Source organism: Physeter macrocephalus, chromosome 17 (assembly GCF_002837175.3).
Source record: "Physeter macrocephalus isolate SW-GA chromosome 17, ASM283717v5, whole genome shotgun sequence".
Taxonomy (NCBI): Eukaryota; Metazoa; Chordata; class Mammalia; order Artiodactyla; family Physeteridae; genus Physeter; species Physeter macrocephalus.
Window position 1 is genome coordinate 46,985,475 of NC_041230.1, and position 12,213 is coordinate 46,997,687.

General features: G+C 47.8%; 1 protein-coding gene across 1 annotated transcript in view; it reads left to right on the forward strand.

Annotated features, from left to right (window-relative positions):
- The window catches only part of WWOX (WW domain containing oxidoreductase), an 818,391-nt gene that overhangs the window by 258,083 nt on the left and 548,095 nt on the right, over positions 1–12,213 (forward strand). Inside the window, 1 exon segment of the mRNA XM_055078924.1 lies at positions 8,785–8,873. Within this exon segment, the coding sequence (XP_054934899.1) occupies positions 8,785–8,873 (89 nt within the window).

Here is a 12,213-nt window from a genome sequence, read left to right on the forward strand (position 1 = left end):
GCCTGTTTATTAAGACTCTTCAACTGCGTATAAAACTAGAACAGTCAAAAGTAATGGTGTCTACTGAAGGGTTCTTTATCATGTGAGTTTACCTTTAGTCATCTATTATTTACTTCAGCTATTTTATATGCCATTATAATAAATATTATGACAGAGAAAGCTTTTACGCTTCGACTTATTGTACTAGTCTTCGCTTGCCTGCAATCCGTCAGGAAGATGTAACCATGCCTTACCTATAGTTAAAGTAAATCATCACTTACATTAGAATGAAAAATTCGCTAGGAAAAAAAGGCTCTTTCTTCAATAGCAAGGCATAAATGCCCGATCATGTTGACTGCCGGACTCCCGTGCCGTTTGCTGTCCTTCCTTCAGCTGTTTTTTAAGCTGCAAAGTGAATACATCGCATAGAGGGAAGTTGGAAGGTTTTCGAATATTTTCACTCTCTGGTTAGTTTTTGGCAAGATAAGCATTTTTTTATCCAGAGTGCAAAATATTGCCTATTACCGTCTAAGCGTTTTGAATAGTTTGCTTTACGTGGTGCGTTAACTCATACACCAAATTAAATGAGCTGTTAGCCGGTGCGATTTCTCCTTGAATCACCCTCACAATTACCTGTAGATATGGATACAGTTATTTTGCAAATTGAGTTCCAGCAACCCAAGGCAGAAATTCTGACCTGTATATAATGAAGAAAGCGTTGTTATGATTTTCTCATTAGGGATGTTTACGAGTTTAGTGGGGGAAGGCAGAGCTGAAGGGCGCTTGTGAGGGCCCAGGAGTGAAGGTTGCTGCCTGATGGTTGCTCTGAAAGTCAGGAATGACAAAATCAGCCCCTCCCCTTCAAGGCTGTAAGAAAAAATCCAGGGGTTTGCTAAGGATCCTTTGTGGTTCGGTTCCCTATTTCGAAACTGGACTCTTCCCTAAGAGCATTTTCCTTGTTAAAGGCACAGTGGTATACAGATCGGTACAGGTGTGTAGAGCTGTGAAAGAGGCTCTTAAACTCTGCTTTCTCCTTGGGGAGAAATGCCTTTTCAGAAAGAGCATTTATCAGGACGTCCTTTTAATCTTCAGGCTTGTCCAAGGTTGGGCAAACTCCCCATCAGACTCGCTCACGATGCTGGTTTGGGTTATATTCTCCGGAGAGGTACAAGAGCTGAAAGGAGATGCAAGTCTCTGTCTACTCCTGCATTTCCCGGCGAAAATGCCGCCACCCGGGGCCGCCATTAACATCACTTAAAAGATACTGGAGAGACTGGCATTGTGAAGTCCCGCATTGGATGTTGGTGAATTAGGAGACCAGTTTAGTTAGGTGTGTATTGTAGTTCAGTGAATACTGTCCTGTCAGTAACATGCTCGGCACCAGTGTCTCCTGCTGTTGTGAATGTGACAACTCCTACTTAAGGTTTCAGAACATAAAGTCGGGACCAAGCGTATGTAAAGTGGAAGGGTGAGAGGCATCTGCATAATGCAGTTAGGGCCCGTTGGATTAGAATTTGCAGGATGCCATTAGCAATAAGCTCTGAATGTAGATTATTGCCTTGGTTACATTTTCTCTTTCAGCACTAGGCTTCTCTTGCAAATTTGAAGTGTATGAAATAAATATGATGTAAAATAGACACAAACAAGAATATGTAGAGGGTGTTAATTTCCTCATAGCTTCTCGGTGTCAGCTGTTGGAGAATACGAGGACAGGGCTGCAGTGCGGTGTGGTCCTCCAGTGAAGGCACGAGCACTGGAGCCATCCCAGCCAGTTGGGAACCTGGATCTGTGTCTGACTAGGCTGTGCCACTTAAACCATACCAGCCTCCGTTTTCTAGTCTGTGAAATGGGGGAAATGATAGACACTTCAAAAGATCTTTTCCTATGACTCTTCAATGAAAAATCAATGCCAAGCATGTCATAGACGCTCATTATGTTTTTGGCTCTGGTTATCAATAAATATGTGTACGTGAGAGCTTTTCTTCAGGGAAGCCCTGAAACGAACTCTTCTCTAAGTGTAAGGGAGGGTAGGCGCACACCCATCAAATTCTCATAGATTGGCACCTTCACGGTACATGGTCCGTCTCACCCCTGTGGTTCCATAGGCTGAGTCCCCATCTGCTGAAAGGGAACTTCCTCGGGGTGTGTTGGAGGCTGGGCTCCCTGCTCCCATTCATTCATCTGGGTTTCTCTATCCTTCCATCTCCAGCAGTTGTTACCGTGTGCTCTTCTTTTTGACCAGCTCACCGGTGGCCCTTGTATCGTTAACAGGAGGAAGAGCTGATCTTACCTGCTGCTAGGCTAGGATTGAGTAGAAAGAGTGCAGTGGGGTTGTTGCTTTGGTCCAGTTGAGTGGAGGAAACAAGACTCCTGGACTAGATGAGAGTATTTTGAAGGGTGCCCACCCGAGTTCACTGTGAGGTCCCATCACACACAACAGCTTGGTTCCCAGACCAGCTACTTTTGGTTCGTTACGGGACAGTGGAGAAAAGTCCTTGATATACTCTAGCTAATTCATAGTCAGTTTACAATTAAAAATGGTTTTTAAGGAATAATCTGTTTTTTAAATATGCTTGGTCACTTGAAATTATTTATATACAGCTTTCCAAAGGCCTGTTACCATTAGATGTTACCTTTTTTGTTCTTCCACTGATGGTAAGCGGATTATGGCTGTGAGATAGTTCCTCTTACGTGGTGTTGCAATGATGGGGAATGAAAGAAAAGAAGTAAAGGAGTTGGGATCTTTGGAGTATATGTTTACCTTTAGAGGCAGAGTTAGTGACTGGATGAGTGAATGAGTTCACTCTTGTAAATATTGTCTCTCTTATCGTGGACCAGGAGCAGGACAGCATGCTGCCTCTGTACGAGGCTGTTACAGATCTGGTGGCTTCCCCTGGGATTGGCCTTGTTGTGAAGGCCTCTGAGGGGCATGCGGACAGGTGGGCCACGTGGGCATCGTGGAGTGTGCCGTAGGGAGTAAAATCATGGCTTGGTGGGAACTGTGCTTCTGCCAGTTATTACCTGCGTGAAGATATGCAGTCCCGTTATGAACCTCATCTTCTCCATCCGTGAGACGGGCGGGTGATCATAACTGCCCGCAGAGGGTGACCGTAAGGGAAGAGGGTACTGTGGGGCGAGGGCTCATGTGGCCAGGGTTCTCAGATTGCTGCCATTGGCCAGGTGGGCCCCGTTCCCCTCTCTCAGTGAAGCGTGAAGCAGTTCAGTGCAGATGGTGATGGTGATGAAGGCTGTGGTGCTGAAGCTTGTCATGATGTTGACAACAGTACTAAAGACAGCCACACAGACAGTCACAGTAGTTCTGTTCCTTGGTAGCAGTTACAGAGTACTTCTCGGGTGTCAGGCACCACTCTAAGGATTTTACGTATAGCGTCATTTTATCTTGCATAAAATCCTATGCTATAGGATTTTACACGAGAGAAAACTGATTGCACAAGAAGTAACTTTCCCAGTTGGTAAGTGCTCGAAGTGGGATTTAGACCCAGGAGGTCCAACTTGAGTCCATGGCCTTCACCATGGCCTTAACCAGGTTCAGAACACTTACTGAGTTTGGAAACTGGGCTACCCTGGCCTCTGGGGGATTCAGTGAGCCTCCTTCCTCCTGCTCTGGGGTCATGTGTCATCCATCCTCCATCACAGAGCTGCTGTTCATACTTTGAGCTGCTTAAGGTAAATTTGTGAAATAAAGGAGGGAGACTGCAATTGCTAATATGCTTCATGATTGAAAAACAAACAGTGGACATCACAGTTCAGCAGTGGCCTTACAAATAATTATTATTATTTATGTGCCCCAAATCTTACGTACATCATACCCAATCTTTACCCTAATCGTGCGCGGCAAATGCACATTTTGGCATGGGTGCTAAGGCCCAGAGCAGTCACACAGCTCCCCTCAAGTCACGCTGTCAGCACTGTGGTCATGCTGGTCTGTGGCTCCGGGACAGCCCAGCTCTGCCGTCTCCTGTGGATGACAACATCTTCCCCCTTCTCCCTTTAAATACCGCACAGTCCCTATATGGTTCCTTTGGTTTCAGGCAGTATCACAGCTGAGTCATACTTGGCTAATTTGTAGTCGTAAAACGGTATGAGAGATCACTGTTACATAACAAGAGCAGGAACCCCTTTGATTCTGCATTTGCAGACTCCTGAATCACTAAGCCAGGTTTTCTGGACTTAGTAAAGAACAAACCAGGAAGACTTGGTCTATTGAGAGCATCGGTGGACTGTGCTGCCACTGAGCACCCCCTGACTTCCAGGGAAAAAGGCAAGAAGAATGTGTAGGTTGCTTCATTACCGTGTCTTTCTGGCTGAGCCTGGGGTGTTGGGAGCAGGTGGGCTTCTCAGCCACTTAGATGTTGCCTGATGCTTCGTGTGTGGAACGCCACCTGTGCAGTTCTCTTTTAAAACGATGGGTGCCAGCATCGGTGTACATAATTTAAAATAAATTTACCTTCCTACTTTGCCTGAGATGATAAATTTGTGTACTGGTGTGATTAAAGAAAAGGGTGAGGATTTGGGGAAGGGTTGGGAGAGGCATTTTATAGCATTTTAAGACTCAAAGTTCTAGTAAGAAGTTGTTTTCTGTTAACCAAAGCTAAGTGGATGGACGGTTGGCCGGCTGGCTGGATAGATGGATAGATAGGAAGGGAAGAGGGGAGGGACCTATGGAAAGCTAACAGTTAATATTGGGGTGGTGGGATTACAGATGCTTTTTTTGTCCATGTTCATCTGTCATTTCTAAATTTTTCTGCCGCTAATGGAAAGTATGAAGTAGGAAGTGGCCTGAAATGAGCCTAGAGAGGAAGATGGGGCAAAATCATGGACTGAGTGTTAGTCGTTACTGTTATTCATTGTGTATATGTTTGCATTTCTGTTCTTGCTGGGCATATGGAGGGTTGCACCTTTTCGAAGCTAAGCACAGCCACAACACTTGCTCTGCCAACAAAACGTGAGCACAGGTGACACGTGTCACCCCTGGGTGGAAGCCCGTGACAGTCCACGTGCACCTTGTCACATTCTCTTCCCCACATTGTAGAGGCTGGTGATGTTACAGAGGGTGGAGGCTCCACCTGATGGGGCCCCTGGCCAGTGACAATAAACAGGACCCCACTGACATGAGATGGGCCTGAAGCGTGAGCAAGTAATAAATCCTCTGTTGTCTTAAGACGTTGAGGTTTGGGGGCTGTTCCTTACTGAAGCTCATCCTGATCAATACAGAGGCACTTGTGTGAGCCACACTAAGGAATTAGGAGCATATCTTGTTGGCCATTCCAAGCTGCAAAAGCGTTTTAAGCTAGGAGTTTGTATATGGGCGTCCGTTGCCAATCCAGAGAGCACACTCTGGCCAAACAGGCCTGAACTTTTCACATCCTGAGCGGCGTATGCTGATTTAACGTCTTAATAAAGAACTCAGCGGTTCGTCAGTGGGGATGGAATAGTTCTGTATCTTGAATCTGTGCATGTGATAAAATGTCGTAGAATCATACACACAGATATTCCAAGTAAAAGGAACTGCGTGCGTCCCGGAACTGGTGAAATCCAAGTAATGTCTGCGGTCTAATAAATTACACTGTGACAGGGTCGATTTTCTAATTCTGATAATGTGCTGTACTTGGATAAGATGCCCCCTTTGGCGGATGCTAGGAGACGGGGACGTGGGCACTCTCACTACTATTTTTGCCATTTCCCGTGAGTCTATAATTCGTTCCAAATTAAAGTTAATGACAACAACAGCAGCAAAAGTGAGCTACACCAAGGAAGGGAACTGTGGTCAGTCCCAGGTTCCTAGTCAGACTCAGCGGGAAAGCTCACATTGGCAGATGGGGCCTCTTGCTTTCACCTAGCAATCAGCAGTTTATCGCTCAAAAATGCTTTCTGTTTGCAGTCTGTCAGCCCCTGCCTTCTCATTGAGAGCATGTCCCACGATAAACATTTCTATCACGTTAAGTTTCTCAGCCAATCAGAAGAGCAAACCCCCCAACACACACACACACATCAACGCATACACACACCTGAATTCTAAAAGCTGTGCTTTTCCTTCACCGGGCTTAACTGAATCGCACGCACAGTTTCTCTGCATTTCTCAGGGTCAGTAGCAGAAAGAGGAAACCTGATACCGAGGGCAGTAGAATTACCTGAGTAATTGCGTGTGGACCTGAATCAGTGTCCCCAGGAGCCTAGTAACACACAGCCTGTGGATTAGTCTGTTGAACTACTTGATGGCTGGTGACCCCTTGTTCCCCCTGGATGTGTATGGTCTGATTTTGTTCTTATTGGTAGTGGCAGCCCTGTGCTTTATCTTCAAGTGAAGGGGGAGAACCAAAAGACAGCTTACCACGTGTAAGTTGCACATTTAGAAGAATGTACTGGCCCATTTGGCTGCGCCATCATTTTCATTGGAAATATTGCTTTGGGGTCACCGTCTGGGAATGTTCTCCCTGTTTTATGGGGGAAGAATGAACATCCATTTTTCTCATGTAGCCAGCGTATCCCTTGGGCTTTCCATCGGGGGCTCGGCTGAGAGGAGCAATGTCTTTACCACCCCTTCCTTCATAGATTAAATAGTTGACTTTTCCTCTTGTGATCCATTCAGGGTTCTGTGTTGGAGGTGCGTGTCATGCTCTGTGCCAGGAGAGGCTGGGGCCGGAGCAGGCAGGGTGAGGGTGAAAGGCCACTTTACTCGCTCGCTCTGAACATCAGATTGGGTAGTTGAGCATTTAGGAGGCATAAGAATCTATGGGGAAGAAAAGTTAGCCATTAGCAGACTTCCCACTCAGAAGAGGTTTTAGCCACAGATAAATATCCGTCATGCAGATAGAAAGCGGGGCGGGGGGTGGGTTGCTCCCCGTCTGGAGACCCAAGCGCTCTGCATGGGGTACAGTATCACTCAAGTGCATCCTCTTCTCCTGGGGGCAGTTGCCCTCCCTCTAGGATGAGGGGCGTGGCCTTGCCTTGCCTTGCCTTGCCTGGACCCTCCAGGTGCAATATTTCCCCAACAAAATGCATGTGTTGGCACTTCCCCTTTTCCTGCATCAGTTTAAACACTTCTCCTCCTTCCAAAATCTGCAGGTTTGAGCATCTGCTGCTGTTACCTGAGGATTTGAAATCTTCTTTGGCCAACTTGCCTTTGCCACTGATAAGCTCTTGGGGTTTGGGGAGGTCATTGAATCCCTCTCTCCGCCCTTTCCCTAAAACTGAGCTCTGTTAGGAGGCAGGGCCTGGATCCTCCAAGAGCCAACGGTGATCTGGCCCGATGTGGTCTTCGGGGGGCCCCGTTGCTTGCCATCAACATCGTTGCATCCGCCTTGCTGCGCAGTTGCCCACGGGAACCGCGGTTTACTGCACAGTGGCCTCAGGGGAAGAATTTGTCACCACGGGCATCTTATCTCCTCCTGGTTAAACTGATGAAATACTTTCTGTCTTCAAGGCAGGATGTTAGAGGCTTTATACTTAATCTCACAACTCTGAGAGTAGATAATATTCACATTTACAGATGAGGGAACTGAGGCTCAGCAAGGTTACATGGCCCAAAAGTCAGTGTGCTTGCTTTCCTGCTGCCTCTGCCTGATATTTACTGTTCAAGGCCTGGGACTCGGGTCAGCGTCCAGGACGTAGGCGGCACAGGTGCACTGCCTCGGACACACGAAGCTTCTCAGCACAGTTTGCATCCGCCTTCATAATATTCGAGTATTGCGTTAGTCTCCAGAGTCTGACTTTAACATCGCAGTCTAGACAAGAATTCCCAAGCTCACCGTTCGTTTTATGGGGATCTGCTTACCTGAACAGGCAGGTGGCCTGGCGGTCTGTCCTTCAGCGGAGGGACGTCTAAGAAGTGATAGCATTTCAGCTCACACTCCGCAGTCCGGCGAGACTCACAAATTGGGAGGGCTCTGTAAATACCAGGCAACCCTGATCTTTCCAGAAGTGTGCTAGGAGGCCCTGCAGTGGAACAGCGTGGCTTCGAATCCTGACTACTGCAAAAGACACCTTTTGGTGTCTCTCCAGGAGGGAACTTGGGCTCCAGCCAGTGTCAGACTGATTTGAAGTCTTGCCGTCCACACTTCTTAGCTCTGCAATCTCTTGTAAGATGCCACATTGTAAAACAGGCAGACTACAAACGTATCCTTCAGATGTCCTGAGGATGAAATGAGATGATGCCAGTAAATGCCCACCCACCATCGGCGCGGCGTAGACATGAATGGCCTCATTAATAGCATCATTATTACCATCCATATGTGCCCTGCCCATCTATAGGGTTCACAGGGTTACTAAAGCAGGCGGGTGTTGAGCAGTCAGGCTCCGTTGATATAAACGAGTTTTGCCTGCGTTTGTACTTTCTGTACGTGAATTGTCTCTCATTTTTCATGCAGGCTTGGTGGAATCATTTCAGAACTGGAGGGCAGCTTTTGAGATTAACATGTGGTCTCCGGAGTGCTTGCAGGAGCCAGGCTTTGTCCGGGTGTTGCCCCATCAGTACAGTTTTTTTAGGAGGCAGATGGAGAGGAGCTTTGTGAGCCCGAGGACCCTGAGGACCCTGTTCCGTGTGCTGAGTCAAACAGCACAACCCCCCAGCATGGAGTTTCAGCAGAGTCCCAGCCTCCCATCCTCCCTCAACTTGGCAGTAAAACGCCCCGTTCTTCCATTCATTCCGATGATTTATATTCTCTCTGGGCGTCTAATATTAAACAGGGGAATTCCGACATGTTCCATAACACATTTACTGTAACTTGATACCATGAACTAAACTTGCTGTTATTTATCATTTCTTTTTATTTTCTCTCATTCCAGCATAAAGCCAAGGTAGAAGCAATGACCCTGGACCTCGCTCTGCTGCATAGCGTGCAGCATTTTGCTCAAGCGTTCAAGGCCAAGAATGTGTGAGTGTTCCAGTGGAGGGTTATAGATCATAATATCTTGCTATTGTAATGTCTTTATCAGATGAACACAATGGGGAGGCCGGAAGGCTATTGTGTTGTCTTGGCGTCCAAACGGGAGGCTCATTTATATTGGCCCAGTGAAGGTGTACCGTATTTTCTTGACTCTGAGTCCCCCTCATTTTGAGATGCGTCATCAATCTCATAACAGCCTCCCAGATAAAAAGGAAAAGACAGTACTAAGCAGCAGTAAAAGCGGCTCATAAAAGCCCCCCGATTGTAAGCTGCATCCTGATTACAGATATTTTTGCAGTGCCTCCCAGAATCGAGGAAAAGTGTATTTTAATTGCACTCAGAAACGAGTAAGGTCAGCTCTCCGGTCCCGCAGGGGGGACTGAACGTCAGAGCACGAGAAGAAGCTTCTACTGTTTCGCAGACCTGCGGTGATTTTACGTGGTGCGTGAATGTGGTTCCAAAAGCCTGGACTCACATCGTGAGAAGCTTCCTCCTTTTTATTCCCTCTTCTTTCTCAGACTTTCAAAATGCCTGAAGGAGGAAGCCTTCGCTAGGGACCGGCAGATTTTTTTGCCATCACATGCCAACATCTTTCTAACAGGGAGAGCAGCCCTCAGAGCCAGAGCTGAGGAAAGCAGTGGTGGTTAGCTTTATTTTCATTACAATATTTTGTTTCCCAGGGTTTATTTTTACAGTTCCCTCATATTATTTAGGGCAAGCAATACTGGTTTCTCGTTTAACACAGTGGTTTAAATTTCTTTCACAAATAACTTCATTTAATTTTTCTTTTTCGGTGAGTTGATTTAAACACAGGGATTCAGTTCATAGTGGTACAGGAGGTGCCAAGGATAAAACAGTTCCAAAAGGGGCACCGAGTGGCTGAATTTGGAGAACGCTGATAAAATGACAAACTGTCTGGGGGTTCGCCTCTGTCGGGGTCGTTGGTTTTATAGTTCTCCACGCAGATGACGCGTGTAAGGGGAGGTATCTTAAACCAGATATTCAGATGGTACGATGTCGATCTGACCCCTCAGTGCTGTCCAGTAGCCAGTTCTTCCTATTTCTCCCTTAGTCTTTCAGTCTGTTGTTTTAGACTGTTGAGAAGTCTGTTCTCTAAAGCCCTTTCTGGAGCAAGCTCGTAGCCTGAGTACTTGAGGTTGAAATGTGAACTCAGAGTCTGTGGTGGGAGCTGCACCATCCCCTTCGGTGCCGGCCCTGCGCTCCTACGAACTCCTGGGTACCGTCCCCATGCAGCCAGCAGACGCAGGCAAGCCCTCCCGCGTGCGCTCCCGGCAGCGTCTGGTAGCTGCGGGCCCGTGCCAGCGCTCTCCGAGAACCTCTCTTCAGGACAGAGCAGTAGCTCTTAAGACATTTGCTCTCTTGTCCCTTCCTGATTCGTTTATCCGCTTGTTCGTTCACCTCACACGCACTTAACGCGTGCCTCCGAAGCCCCAGGCTCTCTCCTCGGCTCTGGGAAGAGAGTGGTGGCCGGCGGAGGCCCAGGTTACCTGACGCGCGCCATCGTCTCAGTGGCCAGCAAAGCAGGCAGTGCTGTCCTGCTGGTGACCGACTCTCCTGCACCTCGTGTTTCTGTGGTTGTTTGGGAGCGAATAATGATCACCACCACCGTAGCAACAGCAACAGCTCATTTCCTGAGCGCCTATTACGAGCCCCATACCCAGAACCCTTTGCGTGCTGTTTCTGATTTAATTCCCAAAGCAGCCCTCGGGGTGGGTGCTGTCATTATGTCTGTCACACAGATGAGGAAAATGAGACCAGGGAGGGTGAGTTATCTGAAGGCACGTGGCCAGGCAGCAGAGGGGCTGAGATCCCGTGCAGTCGGGCATTCCTGGGCGCCCCCCGCCTCAGCCAGCACGCTGCACTGTCTGTCGTTCTTAACGCACCAGAAACCGAGATCAGAGAAAGTGAGTGACTTTCACAGGGTCGCTTGGCAGGTTGGTGGCAGATGTAGGCTTTTCGTCCGTCGTGACTCTCCGCTTTCTCCTTGACGCCGTGCTGCTCTAGTGGGAGCTGGGCTGCACTCCCTCTTCATGCTTCCTCCAGTCCTGGTGTCAGGCCCCTTTGGAAGGGAACCATTCAGCCGAGGAGAGCCAACCTTTACATGATAGGACTGTTTTCCAAGTCTTAACGGGACCATTAGTTTTTAACCGTTAAGTAATTCAGAAATCATCAAATCCAACTGCCTTCTGTACTCAACAAGCCCAAAGTCTTGGAGAAAAGCTAGCAGCCATTTTGCCCTACTTCTAGATTTTAGCAAACGACTCTGAATTTTTGTACTCCTAGGTGCAGAAACAAAGGCGATTTTCCTCTTAGCCAACCCTGTACCACAAACCTCCTTTTATCCGTCTCTCGAGAGTCCAGCATCTTTCATGGGCTTAGAGAAATAGCGTGGTAGTGAAAATATGCATAAAAGACGTGAGGGACTTTCCTTCTGAAACGCTGCCAAAGTGAAATCTCTCCTGGATAGGCAGGTGACAGTTCAGTCCTCACAGGTCTGTAGAGTCTGAGAGCTGTCAGAAGTGAGTTTAAGTGCTGCTGACTGAGCTGCCGTAGAACACGTGTCACTCTCTGCTCATCGCCTCCTCCCATCTTTCGGCATCAAAATTTCCTCGTGTGTAAAACATAACGACGGATGAAAGAAAGGCTGCCGGTTCCGAACCCATCCCTTTTGATGCCGTTGGACTGAGGTGAGGAAAAACTCTTACACTGAAATTCCATCCGGATGCTACCGCGTGGAATTCTGTTCTGAAGCCTGTCTGCGAGCACACCAGAAGTATGATCAGGCTCTTTTTGCCTTGTGTATCCCCTCGGTTCATGCCCCAGCCCAGGTGTGTCTCCCCATACCTGGATGGGCAGCAGCGTTTATAGCCCGCGAGCTAAAGAGGTAGAAAGAGATGGAAATGCGAACCTTGTTGGAAGATCTAGCTCATTGAAAGTCCGGGCCGCCCTCTCTCCGCCTTCTACCAGGAGGGGATGTAGATTCAGCCTCTTCTGGGATTTCTTCTCCCTCCTTTACTTGGGAGGGGCCGCGGGGGGCTGGTGGCATGGGGTGGGGACTGAGTCGTTTCCAAATGCAGGCTGCTAACAGTGATTATACAGATCATAGCTCCTTTTCGGCTTTTTGTGTATTCCGTGCAAGGCAACGTGCTGAGCACCTATTCATGTGTTCTCTCTGTAATCCCTTACAGTAACCCCAGGCATTTTGGGTCATTTTTATCTGTGTTTCAAATGGAAAGGCTCCAGCTTTTCACAGAGAGGCCAGCTCACAGTCCCAGCTTTAGCAAGTAGTGGATCCCAAGTTCGAACC